General features: G+C 43.0%; 1 protein-coding gene across 1 annotated transcript in view; it reads right to left on the minus strand.

The window, feature by feature from the left end:
* Positions 1–86: 86 nt before the first annotated feature.
* The window catches only part of MEP1A (meprin A subunit alpha), a 38018-nt gene continuing 17399 nt past the window's right edge, over positions 87–20705 (minus strand). Inside the window, exons 8-16 of the mRNA XM_060111422.1 lie at positions 20459–20680; positions 19550–19699; positions 15496–15711; positions 13530–14003; positions 10982–11155; positions 9720–10020; positions 7177–7325; positions 3087–3329; positions 87–373 (exon numbers count right to left, since the gene is read on the minus strand). Coding sequence (XP_059967405.1) covers positions 87–373; positions 3087–3329; positions 7177–7325; positions 9720–10020; positions 10982–11155; positions 13530–14003; positions 15496–15711; positions 19550–19699; positions 20459–20680 — 2216 coding nt within the window. The remainder of the gene's footprint in view (positions 374–3086; positions 3330–7176; positions 7326–9719; positions 10021–10981; positions 11156–13529; positions 14004–15495; positions 15712–19549; positions 19700–20458; positions 20681–20705) is intronic.

Raw genomic sequence — 20705 nt, forward strand, 5'->3', positions numbered from 1 at the left:
ATTTTAATGGGTACCATCCTGGGTCCTCCATCCTGCCAAGTAGCCCCAACCTCCAGCAGCGGTGGTAAGAGGCGTCTGATTTTGATTCACTGAGGAATTTCGTACATCCCTTTACTGCTTTTCTGGAACTGTGAGCGCTTCCCATGCCCAGAGGCGCTCTGTTCACAGCTGTCCTGGTCAGGGCAGTCCTGACGGGATGGCCAGCTGGGCTGATGAGTGACAGTTGGCCTCCAAGCTCCTGCTCCTCCCCAGCAGCCCGCCAGCTTCTCCTGAGGCTTGATCACCACCTGGTGGTCATTAGAGGAAGCGCCTCCCTGAGCCCCTTGACAGAACCTCAAAGGTGTGCAGCTACTGTGGGCCCGTGGATGAGAGCCTGGAGGGCAGCGTGCAGAGGACAAATAACTCGGGACTATGAACAGAATGACAGAAACCAGGCACGAAAGAATCACTCTCTGTCCCCACCTCCTAACACTTCTATATTAATATTATGGGGCTTCCCTGGTGGCGCAGTGGTTGAGAGTCCGCCTGCCGATGCAGGGGACACGGGTTCGTGCCCCGGTCCGGGAAGATCCCACATGCCGCGGAGCGGCTGGGCCCGTGAGCCATGGCCGCTGAGCCTGTGCGTCCGAAGCCTGTGCTCCGCAACGGGAGAGGCCACAACAGTGAGAGGCCCACGTACCGCAACAACAACAACAACAAAAATTATGATCCTTGCAGGAGGAAAAGAAATGATGTAGAAAGAGATGTCAAGGTATGGGGAGAGCCAGCATTCCAGGCACATAGTTCCAGTAGGTGTGATGGGTTTTACTGGCAGGTGTACATTTCTGCGAGATACTAGCCATGATAGCTCCCTCCTTCTGTTTTTTCTCCTTCCTCATGGACAGAATCTTACTTATAGACCTAAAGGCAAAGCTAAAAGCAGCCCCAGAAATCACCCAGTACCCCCATTCCAGACAGGAGTGTGGAAGGTAGTTTGAGAAATAAACATGGGTGTCTTCCATGTTTCACAGGACCTTCACAACATGCCCATCAATGCACCTTCAAGAGGATGAGTCAGAATGGTCTTATTCCCTGTTCTCATTCACCCACAGTAGGCAGAAACCTACTGGCGGGCTGGGCTTTCATTTTCAATCTGTGGTGAATCCACAGCTGTCCTAGGGCTAAGTGACACACCAGCCAGCAGCTGGTAAGTTTCTAGTCTAGTCTCCAGACACACAATGAAGAGGAGACTGCTGGCTCTGCCAGCTGAAGTGTGATCCAAGAAGATTCAGGAGAAGTAAACAGTACCACTGCCAAAAGGGCTGGCCCTTAGGGCAAAGGGACAAGCTGACCTGGCCTTGCATAAGAGGCATATGACTTCTGACTGCGGGAGAGTGTCATATGCCTGGGATATTACTCATACCCTCAGGATAGCTCTCAGCCCTTCTCCCTTACATGGGACACCCCTCTAACAGAAAACAAAATCACAAGGAGAGATGAGGCTTAACATGTGCCAGGCTCCAGGAGAGGGACACAGCAAATGACATGAAATTTACCCTCCACTGAAAATGGCTGTTAACTATCTATGTTAACTAACATTTATTGAGTTCTTACCATGTGTTCGGTGCTGTCCTAGAATCTCATTCAAGCTTGACAACAACCCCTTCTAGGGTTGAGTAAATATTCTTTTTCTCTTTATTTTACAGATGAATAAACTAAGCACAGAGAGGTTAATCACTTGCCCAGGGTCACACAGTTCAAGAATGGTAGAGTCGGGCTTCCCTGGTGGCGCAGTGGTTGAGAGTCCGCCTGCCGATGCAGGGGGCGCGGGTTCGTGCCCCGGTCTGGGAGGATCCCACGTGCTGCGGAGCAGCTGGGCCCGTGAGCCATGGCCACTGAGCCTGCGTGTCCAGAGCCTGTGCTCCGCAACAGGAGAGGCCACAGCAGTGAGAGGCCCACGTACCGGAAAAAAAAAAAAAAAAAAAAGAATGGTAGAGTCAGGTGTTGAATGCAGAATGTCTGACCTAGAATGTGTGCACGTCACCACCACACTGCTGCTTCCCTGTGATGCACGCAGACTCCCATGGCAGGGAGAGCTCTGAGCACAGAAAATGAGAGAGGGACAACGTGGTGACAGAAAGGATGGAGACGTTAAGGCATCTCCAGCCTTAATCCTGCTTAATAATTTCATCTTACGGCAGCCCAGAGCATAATGACCAGTGTTCTGTGCAAACATGGAACTACTTCCTTTCCTGGTCTCTGATGGAGCGTGAAAGGATGCCAGCTATGTTGCTTTATTGAAAGTAGAGTTGCTCCACCATGGGAAATAGCTACATTGACCCTGGATGAAGCCATGAAATGGAGCTTTTGACTTTGCCACATCTTGCCATCAGTAACCCAACTCCTAAGTGTTCATGGCCCACCGTCTGCCCTTACCTGTCTGGGGAATCTATCAAAGCACCTCCATACCATCCAGACATTTTTAGCCTGTGTCCCAGTGTTCTCAGGACGACATTAGCTGACAGATATTTTAGGGCAATAATTAATTTTAATTCATCCACAAATAACTTACCTAAATTTCATAAAGACCTCTCAGACACACAGACACAAAGTTATGTTAGCAATTTGGGGGCAGTTATGCCTTCTGGCTCTCTTCAAATTACATGCCACAGGACATGGCTAATAATTTGCAGTTCTACTTTGTTTCTTATATTTATCTCTTTCAGATTTCATAATAACTCTCAAATAAGAAGCCAATGCTTGGAAATGATAAAAGATTTATCTAAAGACACAGAGAACTAGAACCAATTTAAGAAAAAAGAAAGTAGATCCCCCATTAGCCAACTGGTCGACTCCCCAAAGGGAGCAGCTTGACCACACCTGCCATTTTAATCTTTACTCTTCATGCAAAAGAGTTTCCATGGGGTTCCACTGACCAGTGGTAGTATTTTTATTCTTGCCACAGACAGAGCAAGCATTCTCAGAATGCTGGATGCCATTTAGACACATAGGAGGAAAATACGATTTCCTAGGGATGAAGTGTATTCCCGAGGCTGTGTCTGAACACACGTGGACCAACTGACATTGGTCCTAATCAACTTGGCTACATCGTGATTTCCCACGTGATGGGCAGACTGAAGCAGCAGCTGATTTGCTACTTGGATTATTTGAATGCTTGGCTTCAGTTTGCAGCATGAACACATTGTGTTGTTCATCAGTGTTGACTGACAGCCGATTTGGTTGTGTAAGTGATGGGGAAGAGCTTGCGTTCTGGAGCCAGACCCTGTGCTTTCCAATGGTCAGCCCAGCATGTCTTAGCTTTGCGACCTTGGGTAAAGTCTCTTGTGACTCTATTTCCACAACACAAAAGGGGATAATAACTGGACAGGTCTAACAGATGGTTGTGAAGAGTTGCTTCTTATAAAGCCCCCAGCAGAGTATCTGGCACACAGTGACTGTTGAATGAATTTAGCCATGATTATTTTGTATCAAACTGTATGTATATGTTTAGAAATTATACACACACAGGAGAGAGAACCCAGATTTAGGTACAGTCTCTACTCAAGATCAAAATACATACACCCTCTACATTTTTGCATTTAATTCATCATTAGGAGTTTTTGAAAGTAACCCTGAAGATACATGACATCCACAATCATCCTTTTGCCAAGGTTTGACTTTAAAATCATGCCCATTATGAAGCCATAAAGGAAGAATAAGTCACTGAGCAAAATAAGGGAGGCTGATTAACTCACCAGCATATGCATCTCAATTCAAGTTTATAATCTTATGTAATATAAGATTTTATTTAATCCTTAGACTCATCCCAGTTACTTCCTCTCTTTACAGATGAGCCAATTATGTGCTGCAGCAGTTGAGTCACTTAAAGATCTCTCTGTTACAAATAATGAAATCACAACTCAAACTAGTTGAAGCAGGCATGGACATTTATTAGCTCCTGTAACTGGAGAAGATACTGGATTGGTACACCTTCAGGCTCAGCTGGATTCAGGGGCTCAAACAATGCTCTCAGAGTTCTTTTTCTCCCTTTGTGGCTTTGTCTCCCTCTGTGTGTTTATTTCATTCCAAGACAGATCTTCAAGGAAAAAAATCTATGGGGTCTATGAACCAGAGTCTCAGATCTAAAAGGAAGAGAAACTCTTTTCTTCTCCAACAGTACACGTGTCTACAGCAGAACAAGGAAGTGTGATTGACTTAGCCTGAGTCATGTGCCTACCCCATAGAAGCCATCTTAACAGTGAGGACTACGTTTTCTGTGAGCAACACAGATTCAAAACAATGGCCACTTAAAATTCAAGTGTATTTCTCTAGCCAAAAAAGCATGTAGGTAAGCAGTCCAAGACTGGTATGGCAGGCTCGGATCTACGTAGTTCTCAGGGATTCAGTACTTCCTGTCTTTTTTTCTGCCCTTCCCAGGGTACCACATAGCCCCACATGGCAGGATAAAGAATAGGGTGGGGGAAGCATGAGACATTTTCAGACTTTCAAATTACTCTGATTCAGCCCCACTACATAAGACCAAGGAATCCAAGTAACCGCATACAGAGAGGGCTTCCCAGTTTTTCACATTGCTTAGCTAAATCCCAAATCCCACACTGCCTAAGGATGTTGAAATGCTTATTTCTCTATCCACCTCCCCATGACAGATGCCTACTCATCCATCAACTCCTCAAAAGAATAAAGTATCTGCTAATCCTCCTGGTATGATGGAGAACTTCAGGCTCAGAGAAAAGCTAAATACACTGCTTGATCTAAGATGAGCCAGATTCCTAATCAATCATGCAATCAACAGGTGACCATACATCATACATACATTGATGACCATACATCATCAATGGAGATGAATCAAGATGGTGGGTATGGTGCTGGTGCTGAGAAATATCAAAATGCTTAACCCTCAGCCTGATACCTCCTTGTCATTGTTTTAGCAGTTTTCATTTCTAATACTAGATCAAAATTCTAAGTTACCCTTGAAAGTTTGGCTTCTGCTTCCTTCAGAGAGAACTCAGGTGTACAGGAAATGTTGTCCTCTGTTTAGGATGGGGCTTCTCCTCTGAGCTGGACCAGATCTAAGCCAGGCATGGCCCAGAGCACATTTCCTTCTAATAAAAGAAAAACAATAGCAGCAACCACAGTGCCTGGAGCTCCCTTCTAAGGAGAGACACAGGGGTGGGGAGGGAACACCTTCTCCAAGCCCAGCCTTAAGGTCACTTGTGGATTTGCAGGGCTGTGAAGCATGTAGAGAAGCAAAGCTGGAGGTTATTTCCAATTTGGTTTTTGGAGATGAAGACTGGCTGGGTGGCCGGGTAGCTTCTCATCTACTCTGAAAATTAAACAGCACACTTTGCATATACTTTTAACTCCACCTTCTTATCCATATCCCATTTTATTACTCTGTAACCCTGTAGATGTTAAAGTGGGCTGGGAGGAGGTAGTCAACTATCACTTTCATTTGACAGATTAGGAAACAAAGACCAAGAGCATGTGTGATTTTATGATAATTGCAGAGCTGGTTAGATGGCCCATCCAAGCCTGCAGCCAGGGAGCCTGATGTCCAGACCTCTTTTCTATCCACTAAAGCAGCAGTTCTCAGCATCAGCATCACCTGGGAACCTGCTAGAAGTGCAAATTCTTAGGCCCTACCCCAGATCTACTGAATCAGAAATTCTAGGGTGGTGCCTACGATCTGTGTTTTAACCAGCCTTCCAGGGGATACTGATGCACCTCAGGCTGGAGAGTCAGTGCTGGGACTGGAGGTTGCACGTGCTCCAAACTCTTCTCACACCTTTGCATTAAAGGGACTCTTTTTAACCCCTCGCGTTTGTTTCCAGAGTGGTCATGAAGTATGTACTTAGAAAGCTGGTAACCGAAAACCTGGACCATTCAGGCTCCTTGAAATATTTTCTTTTAGTAAACTTCTAGAGCCAGCTCTCTGTGGGGCTTGTGCTGATTGGGGATGGAAACCTCAGCTTTCCTTCTTACTTGATCTCTCTTGGAACTTTCTTGCCTCGGGTAGTTTTGTCTCCTAGGAACCACGGAAAGAAAGTGTGTCTACAAATACTTCCTTTAAATTCTCTTCTACCTGATACTTCCAATTTCTTAATAATTTTATACACGAACAGTATATAAATATACTTTATTTTTTAATTTTTTTAACTTATTAATTAATTAATTAATTTCTATTTTTGTCTCCATTGGGTCTTAGTTGAGGCGCGCAGAATCTTCGTTGCAGTGTGCGAGTTTCTCTCTAGTTGTAGCGCGTGGGCTCCAGAGTGTGTGGGCTCTGTAGCTGTGGCGCGTGGGTTCAGCAGTTGCAGCCAGGCTTAGTTGCCCCGCAGCATGTGGGATCTTAGCTCCCTGACCAGGGATCGCACCTGCATCCCCCGCATTGGAAGGCGGATTCTTTACCACTGGACATGGACTTTAAAATTTAAAAAGATCTGATGAAGAGCTTTTGGATGATTCTCCGCCTCCATACACACACACACACACACGCACACAAATTCACATGCAATTCTGGACCCTTTGAAGGTACTGACGAAATAGTTATTGAATTTATTAAAGACTTTCCCTTAGAATCAGAGGAGGAAAGCAAATGCTGCTGCTAGGAGGAAGCTTTATTTGAAATCCTTTAACACACAAGACCCTAAAAGAATAATAAACCTATTGTGTCTGATGGAAAACAGGTATTTGAGTGTTTGATTCTAGTACAAAAAACATATGCGTTTCATTGTATACATCTTACTTGCAGTAGAAAGGAGAGAGTTTCTATATCTTAGTTATTCATTCAATTACTGGCTCATTTATTCATTTTTATCAAGTGACCATGCATGCCAGGCCAGGCAGACTCCCAGGCACTGGGCTAACACAATAAAGGTGGGTCTGCCCGCGTAGAGCTTACGGTCTATGGGAAAGACAGTCTATTAAACAAGGGATTTACAACTAAGGGATAAAAGCGTCATCACAGGACACACTAGATACATTTGGAGCACAGAGCAGGGTAACAGAACCATGTGAGGGTGGGGACAGGAAAGCCAGAAGGGTCACACAAGAGGCTGGATGCAAAGCAAGGTCGATAGAAGCTGCCCCAAACTGCAATGAGCACTGGAAGGAAAGGGAGAGCCCAAGGGCAGGAGGTACTTCTGCAGTCTAGTTGATGTCAGCGGGCATCACTACCTGGCCTTTGGCGAAGGATGGAGATGATGGTGAAGGTCAAGAAAACCATGCTGGCTGTGCCTCCGATCATCAGGCCCAGGAGGCTGCCATGCACCTGCATGGCCTGACATCGCTCCCCAGTGTAGAAGAAGGCGTGACCAGAGACGCACCTGGGGAGACAGGACACAGGGGCATGTGGGAACCGCCTGAGCCCCAAGGGCTTCCTGACAACAAGACCAACACAGAAACAATGGCAGAGGACACTCAGCAGTTACACGCACCTGGCCTCGTTCAAAGTGCTTTATGGAAGTCAATTAATTTAATCCTGGAACAACCCTTTGAGGTGGTGGTTATTACCAGGCCATTCTCATCATCCTTATCTTTCAGAAAAGTTAGATAACTTGCTCAAGGCCACGCAGTTAGTAAGTGTCTCACTCTTGAAGTCTAATCTCTGAAGGTCTGTCTCCAGACCCTGTCCTCTTGGCTACCACATGCAAAGTTCAGGAGGAAGGTTTGAGACACTTAAAGAATGTGTTTCCTGACACACAGTAGTGATGGTTCAGCAAACTCCACCAACGGATGCTGAAATTAGTGGGTGAGGGTTTGAGGAAAGGCAAGATGTCTGCATGGTCTCTGAGTGTCTCTCCCAAGACATGTGTTAATTAAAGAGTGAGGAACGGTAACTTCTCAGGAGACAGGGCTGGCAGACACCCTCTTGTCCAGATGTCAAGGTTAACATCACCGGTAATAACACATATTGACATCTGGTACCCCTCACAGGACACACTGAGAAGGTCATATCACGTCTTGGTTCTTACCCAAAATGTACAACCTCAATATAATCATGAGAAGACATCAGATAAACTCAAATTGAGGAACAATTTGTAAAATAACTGATCAACGCTCTTCAAAAGTATCAAGGTAATGAAAGACAAGACCAAGGACCCGCTCAGGATTGAAGGAGCTAAGGAGACATGAAAACTAAATGGAACAAGGGGTCCTGAATTGGATCCTGGAACAGAAAAAGTGTATTGGTGGAAAAACTGGGGAAATCTGGATAAGGTGTGTCGTTTAGTTAATACTATTTTTAATAGTATTTACCTTTGTTAATGCTCATTTCTTGCCTTTGCTAATGTACGATGGTTATGTAAGATGTTGACTTTAGGGTATGGGGAACTCTGCTGCATTTTTGAAATGTATCTGTAAATCTAAAATTATTTCAAAATAAAAGTTTAAAAAAGAAAGAACAGGGACTTCCCTGGTGGCACAGTGGTTGAGAGTCTGCCTGCCGATGCAGGGGACACGCGTTCGTGCCCCGGTCTGGGAGGATCCCACATGCCGTGGAGCGGCGGGGCCCGTGAGCCATGGCCGCTGAGCCTGCGCGTCCGGAGCCTGTGCTCCGCAACGGGAGAGGCCACAACAGTGAGAGGCCCGCATAACGCAAATAAAAAAAAAAAAAAAGAAAAAAGAAAGAAAGAGCAAAGCAGAGATCAAAAACAGCTGAGAAGAAATGTAGGTGTTTTGAGCCAAGCAGACCGGCTCCCACATCTGCTACTATTTTATCAAATGAAACTGATGCTTCTGTCATCACATACACCCTTTTATGAAATATTTTATGCAAATAACAAACATTATAAAAAGAACTATTAAATATAGCAAACTGTGCAGACAGACAGACCTGGATTGCAAGTCTAAGCTCCAGAATTTACCATCTGGGTAATTTCAGACAAATTACTTACTTCTGTAAGCTTCAAATTTCTTATGCCCTAAATGGGGATAAGAAGGGCCTTTATGTCACAGGGTGGCTGTGAGGAATAATTTAGATCATGAATGCAAACTGCTCGGGGGAGCACATGACACATAGCAAGCAGCCCCCAAATATCAGATATTCTTCTTCTTATTATTGAAAACATAAATATGATAATAGTACAATTGAACTAATGGACAATAGAAATAATAATTAATAACAATAATAACACTTGGAGTCAGGAAAGGTTTAAGCTTTGTCCTGAGTCCCTGTGGTGGAGCCTTGATGCTTAAAGCTCTGGGTCGGGACTTCCCTGGTGGTGCAGTGGATAAGACTCCGCGCTCCCATTGCAGGGGGCCCAGGTTTGGGCCCACATGCATGCCACTAGGAGTTCTTATGCCATAACTAAGGAGCCTACAAGCTTCAACTAAGGAGCCCACCTTCCACAACTAAGACCCGGTACAACCAAATAAATATATAAATGAATAAATATTAAAAAAAAAAAGCTCTGGTTCATTTTTGAGCCCTGCAGTGGAGTTCAAAATTCCAACAACATTCAAGATGATGTTGACAATGTCCCAGAGGTAGCTAAGGGATACATGTGAAGAGACAGGGGCTTTGGGACTCTTCTGCTCTGGCAGGACCCCTGCTCTGCCCTCTGATTCCAGGCACGGCTTTTTGGAGTCAAGGACCGACACGGTTGACCATCTGATGGCGTGGATGCCCTGACCTGAAAACTGTGCCTTTTAGCAGAGTAAGCAGACATAGGGCTCCCCTCTGCCAACCCACACCTGCCGCCCCAGGCCACAGAGCCTACCTGCAGCTCGCCATCCCCTTCACGTTCACACAGATGCCTTCGTTTTGACAAGGGTTCGGGTCACATGGGTCTCTGAAGTACTGTGGCCAGTTGTGGTCCTCCATGGGGCCCGTGTTGTCCACCGACCGCTTCTGTCGGCTGTGCTGCTCCTGGTCCAGGCTGCCCAGTAGGGCTTTCTCTAAGGAGGCCTTTCCCGAACCTTCTTCTGAAGCCGGCTGCTCCTGGCCTTGGAAAACGAGGCTTTGGGGGATCAGCCTGCTGTCTTTAATGTGAACTTCAGTGTGGTTAAGGTGGGTGATATCTCGAGGAAAGAGACAAAGGGTGGTGAGGAAGATATATGATGAAATCTGACAACAATTCACTTCCACTCCTGGAGAAAGCTCCCTGGGCTGCCTCTACCCTTCTTGGTCTTCACCTTTAGTGACGTAGAAAAGTGGCTTTGAATCCAGCGGATTTTCATAATGCCAACTATTTTATAGATTGATTATTTTTTATTGAAGTATAGTTGACTTAAAATATTATATTAGTTTTAAGGTGTATAAATAGTAATTTGACATTTTTATAGATTACACTTCATACAAAGTTATTATAAAATATTGACTATATTCACTGTGCTGTACATTACATCTTTGTAACTTATTTCATACATAGTAGTTTGTACCTCTTAATCCCCTGCCCCTATTTTGTCCCTACCCCTACCCCTACCCCTTTCCCCTCTGGTTTGTTCTCTGTATCCGTGAGTCTGTTTTGTTATATTTGTTCATTTGCTTTGTTTTTCAGATTCCACATGTAAGCAAAAACATACAATATTTGCCTTTATCTATCTGACTTATTTCATGAAGCACAATGCCCCTCAGGTCCATCCATGTTGTTGCACATGGCAAGATTTCATTCTTTTTTTGCTATGTTTATGTTTAAAGTAGTCCAATCACGATTTTATTTATTTAACTTGAGAAGAGAAGCATAAAGTGAGTATGGATAGACTGATTGAAACTAAATTGAAGTCAGCCAACTGTCACATTTGATAAGTTATACAAAACGGTGACACTAAAGTTTTAGTTTCTCCCCAGGACAATTAAAATCGAGATGGGAGTCCTTGAATAAAAGAGTACAATGTGGTTCTCTTAGAGCACATCTTTTTTTTTTTAACCTAGTCACCCCAAAAGATCCCCACCTTCCATGAGATGCTTTAAAATATCCATGTAAAGTCAATAGAACACCCAGAACATAGGATTATTTATTCAGGAAAACCAGCAAAATACCTTCAAAGTCCACAAACATTATAAGGTCGTCATTTTTAAGGAAACTCTTCCTTTTCAGCATTTGGTGGGAGATGATAGCACCCCAGCCCCAGTCGATGCTTCTAAAACAGGCACAGTTCTTGTCATAGGACCCCATGACAGACGGCCTGTCCCAGATGACGGAGCCTTTCATTGCTGCAAAGTTACAGATTACAGAAAATCACATTATCGCTTTATTTTTCACTTTCCATTTGTCTTTAAGGAGTACAGAGAGCTTGTTTTATTGAAGTATAGTTGATTTACAATGTGTTAATTTCTGCTGTACGGCAAAGTGATTCAGTTATATGAATAAATACATTTTTTTTACTATTCTTTTCCATTATGGTTTATCATAGGATATTGAATATAGTTCTCTGTGCTGTACAGTAGGACCTTGTTGTTCACCCATAAGAGCTTTGTTAATCAGAAAAAAATGTGTTGGAAAAAAATCAGGTTATTTACTCTTTCCAGGAGAATTATGCTGGAGAGGATGTGGAGAAAAGGGAACCCTCTTGCACTGTTGGTGGGAATGTAAATTGATACAGCCACTATGGAGAACAGTATGGAGGTTCCTTAAAAAACTAAAAATAGAATTACCATATGATCCAGCAATCCCACTGCTGGGCATATACCCTGAGAAAACCATAATTCAAAAAGACGCATGCACCCCAATGTTAAGTGCAGCACTATTTACAATAGTTAGGTCATGGAAGCAATCTAAATGCCCATTGACAGATGAATGGATAAAGAAGATGTGGTACATATATACAGTGGAATATTACTCAGCCATAAAAAGGAACGAAATTGGGTCATTTGTTGAGACGTGGATGGATCTAGAGACTGTCATAAACAGTGAAGTAAGTCAGAAAGAGAAAAACAAGTATCGTATATTAACGCATGTATGTGGAACCTAGAAAAATGGTACAGATGAACCGGTTTGCAGGGCAGAAGTTGAGACACAGATGTAGAGAACAAACATACGGACACCAGTGGGGGAAAACCACGGGGGTGGGGGTGGGGATGGTGGTGTGCTGAATTGGGCAATTGGGATTGACATGTATACACTGATGTGTATAAAATTGATGACTAATAAGAACCTGCAGTATAAAAAAACAAACAAACAAACGAAAAACACAACTAATACTAAACTCTCTTTGGGTTATTTGTATGGAAATATATTAATATAAATGTTTCAGACATTACATGAAATTTCTAAAAATCTTACATGTTCTGGTGTAATAAGTCATAATTCTAGTTATTACTTTAAAATGTATATCTCAGAAATAACTAAATTTCCTTGTCAATTGCATTATTATGAACTTTCATCAAATTTTAACCGTGGTCATTTTTAAGTCTTTTGTCATTTACAGACAGTTCTGGGTGTACTCTGATGCTTTTGCTAAAATGTTCCTATAAAAGGTTTTCATCTTCAAGGAATTCATGGAAAAGACTCTGACAAGTACAGGTTTCTGGTAACTGACTATACTGCTGAACTGAATGAATAAGCATTTTCAGAACTCTAATGGAAAACTGATGAATTCATAAAAGTGTTAACAAAAGATCAAGATAAAAAAATTAATTACATGGGACTGAGTGAACAGATGAGGATGATTATAATTTTTGTGACTTTCTGTTTGAATAATAACCCCCCCAAAAAAACCCCCCAAAACCCTGAGAATTGGGAGAGGGGTGGAGCAGAGAACCACCCCTGTGAAGGGTCATTGTCCACTACTGAGTGACTTCTCAATGAAGGGGAAGAGAGAGTTATAGCTTCTTCCTTTTAAGGCTTAAGTCTCTTCTTTTGAAAAAAACATAGTTTGCCCATTCCTTTATTCATGCAAGTTTGTTTCATGGACCTACTGACAATGAGTAATATTTTAGGACTCAGTGCGTTAGTTTTGCACAGAGCCTCGCAAATTCTGAGTATTTGATAAATGATTACCTGGATCTGTCTTCTCGGACTGAGCTCAGTGAGGCAGGGACTGGCTGGTTTGCTTGTACCCTAAGGAAGTGGCACAGAGCTTGGCACCTTGCAAGCCCTTACTTAGATGCTTGATGGATGAATTCAGGAAAGAGAAAGAGATAAGATGACACTGAAACTTTTCACTTACATAGAAAACAAACTTCTGGTTACCAAAGCGGAAAGGGGGTGGGAGGGATAAATTAAGAGTTTGGGATCAGCAGATACAAACTACTGTATAAAAAATAGATAAACAACAAAGTCCTACTGAATGGCACAAGAAACTGTATTCAATAGCCTGTAATAAACCATAATGGAAAAGAATATGAAAAAGAATATATATGTATATCTGAATCACTTTGCTGTACAGCAGAAATTAACACAACATTGTAAATCAACTACACTTCAATGAAAGAAAAAAGAAACAAGGACATTTTAACTTAATGCTCCAACATTGCTGTAGATGTGCCCAAGGAGGAAATGTGAGGAGAAAGTTAATCTCTCCTATACAGATGAGAACTGTGTCTATTGGCCCTTCCAGGTGGAGGGGCAGGTCTTCTCACCACCTACCTGTATATGTCTGGGACTTGGAGGTAGTGAACACCATGCTGGAGGACATTCTCTTCCTGACATCGGGTTCCTGGTCAAGTATTGTCATTATCACCTGTCTGTTCTCCACTGGCCACTCCAGGACAGCATCATTCTCTCCACTACACAGATGAAAGGCAAGTCCCAAGTACTCAGAGCTCCTGGAGCTCATTCTGCCATGAGGGTACAAGGTCAACCCCAAACCGTAGCCCTCTGAATTGTAGAATCGAGGGCTCTGAAGTTTGTCCCCTTTAACCGTGTTCTGCAGGACTTGAGAGAAATTCCGGACTGTCCAAACCCCTGCGGGGCATGGGGTTTCTGTCAAAGTGATGTCATCCAGGTAAATTCCCCCACTCGAGTTCTGGGGGTCACCCTTTGTGCCCTCGAAAAGGTAGCGAAACTTCTTTTCCTCTCTTAGTGTAACATGGGCAATTTTCCAATTTTGGTCAGAATCTCCTGAGGACAGAGAATAAAATTGGTGACAACTGTGACCAACATTTTTGGAGCACTTACTTGGAGCCTTGTACTGTGGCAGGTGCTTTGCATGAACGATCTCATGTAATCTTCACAACAAACACAGGAGAGAACTGCTATAAACTTGTTAAGGAACTTTTCCAAAGTCACATATCTAGTATGGGAAAATAGCTAAAAAAGAAAAATAAAAAAAGACACACTCTGATTTATCATAAAAGTCTTAATCACAAATTTGTTTTCCATTATTATTTCATTCTGCAGGTTCTGGGCTTTCCCCTGGGTTTGTTGGTATAAATGCACCCCACCCCCTTAATGTTAGCACTGAATGCACAAGTATTGGGCTGAACCATATAAAACAGACCTTTGATAAGTCAAAAGTCAAACAATGGCAATTTCATATGTCCATATTTACAGTCCTTGGTAACACAGCAAATTCTCAACTCTTAAAGGGCACCTAGCTGTCATCCCTCTATTTGAAAAAGATGCCCTGTAAATTTCAGCCAGAAAAGTGAACCCCTGAAAATCATTATTTGTAGCATTTTCTACCCACAGAGTGACCGGGGTAGAGACAATTTGGGCTCCCGTCCTTCTGAGTAGGCTTTACTAAGGAAGTCTTCACCCTTCAAGAACAGCAGCTTCTTCTAGAAGTACACAAAGAATGCTTCCTTTATCTCATTTTAATTGAGAAATTCTTTGTTGAATGGAAAACTGGAAAAATATGTCTTTCCTTTTCTGTTTATGAACGAACTACCACCACAATAAAAGAATGTAAGCGCTTAGCTTTTATAACCCTGGATCTTGATTTTCAGTCAGATTACTCTCACAACCAACTAACTACCTTAGCATTTTAAGGTTTTCATGATCTTCTTATAGAAATACGTAAAGTATCACTAAGGAATATATAAGTGACTTTAGTGAAGTTAATGGATACAAGTCACTTGCTTGCCACCAACTTCACAAGTAGGTTTCAAGTTACCTCAGTGTATTAAATAATGGCATCATTCAGTTTGCTGAAACAGATGCAGAAACACTTGTGGTCCACTATTTAACCACTTCTCTCCAGCAGCATCAATCCCTGCTTCCCTTTTCCCTTCCAATCTCCACCTTTGAATCACCAATTTTCTCTATTCTGGCTTTCTCCAAAGCTCTGGTGAGAACTAGATTTTTATATTCTGATTGGCCTTCTTTTTTCTTTCCCTGATTGGCCTCTTTCAATCGTATATTTCAGCCTCACCTGAGCCCGCAATTTCTGAATGGTTAAACATCCATTGAGTGGTTAAAACATGCCAGGCGTTATGCATTTCAAAGAGGCAGAAGGGAGGTGGAGGAAAGGAAGGAAGAGGAGACAGAGGAGGAGGAGGGGGAGGAATGATGAGGGGGAGGACGGCGAAAAGGGAGAGGGAGGGGAAGGAGGAGAAACAGCACAATCCCAAATATGAAGCCCAATCAGTCCTCGCAGGATGCCTTTAAGTACCTTGAAAGGTCTTCACCTTGACCAGCTTGCGAACGGTGCCCGTACTGTCATCCCTCCTGACCCAGACGACGAGTCTGTCTGAAGGGCTTCCTGTCATTTTATAGAAAAACTGCAGGCATTGCTGCTTCCTCTTTGGGTAAAGAATCCGAGACTCCAACAGGGCTGCCTCCTCTGCTATCCCCAAGCTGGTACTGAAGTACATGGAGTAGCCGGCACCTGCGGAGAGAGGAACTTAAATTCCCACCTCTGGCCACAAATACCCCAGGGTGCCCTCAGCCCAGGCAAAGTGAAACAGTGAGCAACAGCCATCCTCCAGGCAACAAAGGCTAGAACTCTTCTGGGGAAAATAAAAAGGTTGTTTGTCAGTAAATATTCTGTCTGTCTCCACGGACAGAAATGCTGGTCAAAGTCACAGCTCTCCACTGCCTCTTTTGATTGCCTTTGTTCCCAAGGTTGTGAAATGTATACCTCTGACTTAAGGAAATACAGGCTTTAAGCAAAGTTGATGGAATCTAATGTCTGTGAGACGAATTCCATTTTCTACATTAACTTTGTTGTTTAGAGATTCATTCCAAGGAAAAGAGCTGGCCTCCTAGCTGTATAAGAAACTGTGGGATTCAAAGATTTAGGAATTGGATTTTAAATATTCACAATGAGAAGGGTTCAGTTTCACCCTTTTGTAGCCTAATAACTGGGTGTACTATCAGTGGTAAAGAATCACCTTTACTGTGTTCTAAGAAGGGGCATTCAAGGCATATTAGGGACAAACTGAGGATTTCTCCTGAATGTAAAGAAAGCCTTGGAAGAACACTAAGAAAGAGGGGATAAAGGGTCTACATTTATGCCAGAAGCTGGGTTTGCCCAACTCATGTATCTCAAAATTCTCTCCCCCAAAACAAGAGCAGGTGGCTAAACAAATACATCACTTGGAAAGCCAGCACACTTTTTCAAAGGCAAGGGCAATGAACAATTCTTGCATATAAAGAAGTCATCTAAACTTACTCCAATACTCAACCTCTTACCAAATGCTCCACTCAAAACATTTCATCAAGTAAAAATGAAGTGAGCATCTACAGTTCCAGGTACTTTGACAATATGAGTCCTTGCCTCATCCTGCCTCACATATGGGGCATGAGGAAGGATGTTTAAATAAGCTTTCCACAAAGCTGAAAAATACCATATGTCTTTAATATATCATCAGGATAAATTATATTTGTCGGTATGTTCTTCTCAATACTTTATCTTACTAGCCTTAGACTTTTGTGTCGTGAATTGCTGAGGGCTTCGGTTAAGGTAAACAAGAGCTCACAGGGCTAAGAAGCTCTCCTGGTTATCCTTGCTCAGGAATTCCACCAGTTGAGGTCAGAAGTATGAAGTGCAAGTCCAATAACTCAAGCTGAGGAGTCAGGAGACCTGAATTCTTGCCCTAGAGCTGCCACTAACTGGGTATTCATTCATCTCTCTGGGATTCAAGTGGGAAGTGGCTTCTATCCTTCGAGCTCTTTGAGTCTATGCATCTACCTGAATAAGGCAGTGCTCTCTAGCAGAGGAAACCCCGTCCCATTATGTGCCTCCTGTGGAAAAGCATAATGGCTGGTCAAGTTAACCTGAGAAAGCATTTCTAGTTACCTCTCTGGGGTGTGGTCCTTTCCTTTCCTACTAAAATGCTAGAATATTCTTTCAGCAGATTCCTCTCACACGGAGATCACCTTTCTGTTTAGCTGGAACTTGCACATTAGCCTAGCAGCAAACCCACAGGAGAGATTAGATTAGAGGCTATGATGGAAATTTAAAGAGAGCTTCAGGCGTAGATCACCCTTTGGACACTGGAGATTATATGTTTAATAATCTGATGTGTAACAGAGACTTTCGCTCTTTGCCAAGGCGTGAGAAAGAGTGGCAATTGTTGACAACCTCTGACATTCTCCCTGGTGGCCTGGCATCTGGGTGATAAGCTGGGTCTCTTCTGTGAAGGAACTCTTACCAACTCTCCCACAGGCAGAGACTAAGGGACTTGATGATAGTTCAATCTTTAAAAGGCTATTATAATCTATAACCCCACCTGCTTCCAAATAGGGTTGGTACAATTTCAATGACAAGCACATAATAAAAGGGTGTTAAGATAGGAATTGAAAAATAAATACAACCTCTGGAGAGAAAGGGATGATGGGGGAAATAAGTAGGGAGTAAGGCTGCTGGTCTGCCTTTGAAGATTCTATATGCATTATCTCTTTCCAAGCTCGCTGTGAAGGATCAATAGCTTGATGGTCAGAGAGGCTTACAAAAAGCCAAAAGACTTAAACAGCAGCAACAACAAAAACAATTTCCTGGAGTCACAATTAGCAAGTGGTGGAGCCAGATTTTAAACCCGGGTCTCTCCTGACTTTATGGCTTTTTCACTGCACAAACCATGTACAGGAACTATCTGAAGCTGTTATCCAATATGGCAGCTACCAAACATATATGGTGATTGAGCACTTGAACTGTGGCCAGTCCAAAGTGAGATTTGCTGTAAGGATAAAATATACACCAGATTTCAAATACCTACTGTAAAAAAGTGTGAAGTATCTCATTAATAGTTTTTATATTGATTGCACATTGAAATGTTAAGATTTTGGATATATTGGGTTAAGTATATTACTAAAGAGAATTTCCCTTGTTTCTTTTTTTTTTTTTTTTTTTTTTTTGCGATACGCGGGCCTCTCACTGTTGTGGCCTCTGCTTTGCGGAGCACAGGCTCCAGACGCGCAGGCTCAGTAGCCATGGCTCACGGGCCCAGCCGCTCCACAGCATGTGGGATCTTCCTGGACTGGGGCACGAACTCATGTCCCCTGCATCGGCAGGTGGACTCTCAACCACTGCGCCACCAGGGAAGCCCTCTCTTGTTTCTTTTTTATGTGACTGTTAGAAATTTTTACATTACATATGTGGTGCACACTGTAGTTCCACTGGAGGACACTGCTGTTAGAGACATTGCCCTAATTTACAAAGTCATATATATATATATATTTGGCTACACTGGGTCTGCGTTGATGCCCGCAGACTTTCTCTAGTTGTGGCGAGTGGGGATTATTCTTTGTTACAATGTGCAGGCTTCTCATTGCAGTGGCCCCTCTTGTTGAAGAGCAAGGGCTCTATGCATGCGGACTTCAGTAGTTGTGGCTCGTGGGCTCTAGAGCGCAGGCTCAGTAGTTGTGGCACACGGGCTTAGTTGCTCCATGGCATGTGAAATTTCCCCAGACCAGGGATCGAACCCGTGTCCCCTGCATTGGCAGACTGATTCCTAACCACTGCACCACCAGGGAAGTCCCACAAAGTCATATATTTTTTAAAATTAAAAAAAATTTTTATTGAAGTATAGTTGATTTACAGTGTCGTTGTTAGTCTTAGGTATACAGCACAGAGATTCAGACAGGTAGATAGATAGATAGATAGATAGATAGATAGATAGATAGATAGATATAGATATTCCTTTTCAGACTCTTTTCCCTTATAGGTTATTACAAAATATTGAGTACAGTTTCCTGTGTTACACACACTCTTTATAAACTAGATAACCAACAAGTACAAAGTCATATCAACCATTATGTCTGTATCAGATTTGTCATCGCTTAAATGAAACTTTCTTTTGCATGCCCAGAATGTGGATGCTTTTTATTGCGTTAATAATAAAGATATGTTGGGCTTCCCTGGTGGCGCAGGGGTTGAGAGTCCACCTGTCGATGCAGGGGACACGGGTTCGTGCCCCGGTCCGGGAAGATCCCACATGCCGCGGAGCGGCTGGGCCCGTGAGCCATGGCCGCTAAGCCTGTGCGTCTGGAGTCTGTGCTCCGCAACGGGAGAGGCCACAACAGTGAGAGGCCCGCGTACCAAAAAAAAAATAATAATAATAATAATAATAAAATGAAATAAATATATGAGAAATGGTTTTTGTCCTCATTCAGAGTTCCAGGTTTTATAACTAGCATTCCAGCTGAGGCCAAACATGCCGGCTGCCATTTCCCTTTGAACCTGGAGAACCTCCTTAATGTACTTCCCTGCTGCCTTCACTGACCTGTGCATTTTCCCTCCAAGGTGTGATCTGCTTGTCCAGGTGGAATGCTATCCTCATGGACCCAGTCAGCATCATCTCTGGTACTCTGAATCATCCCACAGATGTTTGCCTTCTCAAAATCACAGTGGTCCAAAAAGGTGTGAGTTGTGGCTGCAAATGATATTTTTGTCACCTGGTTAAAAATTTAAGGCCTCTCATGTCAAATACCTAATGACTTAGTCTACTAAGATGTCATTGTTTTAGCAAGATTATGAGCCTTTCGTTATCTTGATTTTTCTCAATTGTAAGTCCTACCGTCATGCATTAGAGAGCAGAACCTGCCAACACAGATGCAGCCCTACACACTTCACAGAGTCAAACTATAAAAAGGCTTACCATCATGCTTTTCTGTAAATGCCAACCGTCGACTCCTTTAGATCAAGAATGAGGTACCTATTATGCTAGGCTTTGTTCTTAGTAGATCTTCTCTACATACATATTGAACAGGATTAAAGAATGTGTCTTTGAAGACCAGTGGGGCCATTTTAGAAAACATCCCAGCTCTGAGCATTAGAGGACTCCAGGAACCACTAACCTGGACAAAGAATTTAAGATACAAAATACTTTCAAGCCTATAACTATCTTGGGCTTTACATAAGGAGGCACTCTTCAAAGGGAAGCTGAAGAAGTTGGACAATTCCAGCTCCTTACATTGGCCCAATATTTTCACTTTACAGAACACAAACACATAATTGATTTTCATGACCATCTTGTGAGGTAGGTGTTACAATTTTTTCTAAGGATAGGGAAACTAATGTCCTTAATGAAATGGACAAATTAACAAAATTAACAAATTAACACAAAGGAAAATGTACAGGAAACCCGTAAGGTCAGGGTGTTTACCCAGTCTTCAGACCCAGAGGTACTCACTGCAGTTGTACATTCGGTTCAGCCTCTCCAAATCGATAGCACTGAAATCCAGGCGCTGCCCAATGATGGAGTTAAACTCAGGGATCTTGGCTGTGATGGTGGGGACACTAGCATTCTTGTTAAATGAGAAAGGCTCGTAGTGCATCAAAGACTCATAATCATAGGGTGTGTTGAGGTCTGTGATGAAGTTGTCATCATAGGTGTTAAAGTTGTGCTGATAACCTGTCAGGGAGGGAATCCACAGGTC

This window comes from Mesoplodon densirostris, chromosome 10, assembly GCF_025265405.1.
Source record: "Mesoplodon densirostris isolate mMesDen1 chromosome 10, mMesDen1 primary haplotype, whole genome shotgun sequence".
In the NCBI taxonomy this organism is placed as follows: Eukaryota; Metazoa; Chordata; class Mammalia; order Artiodactyla; family Ziphiidae; genus Mesoplodon; species Mesoplodon densirostris.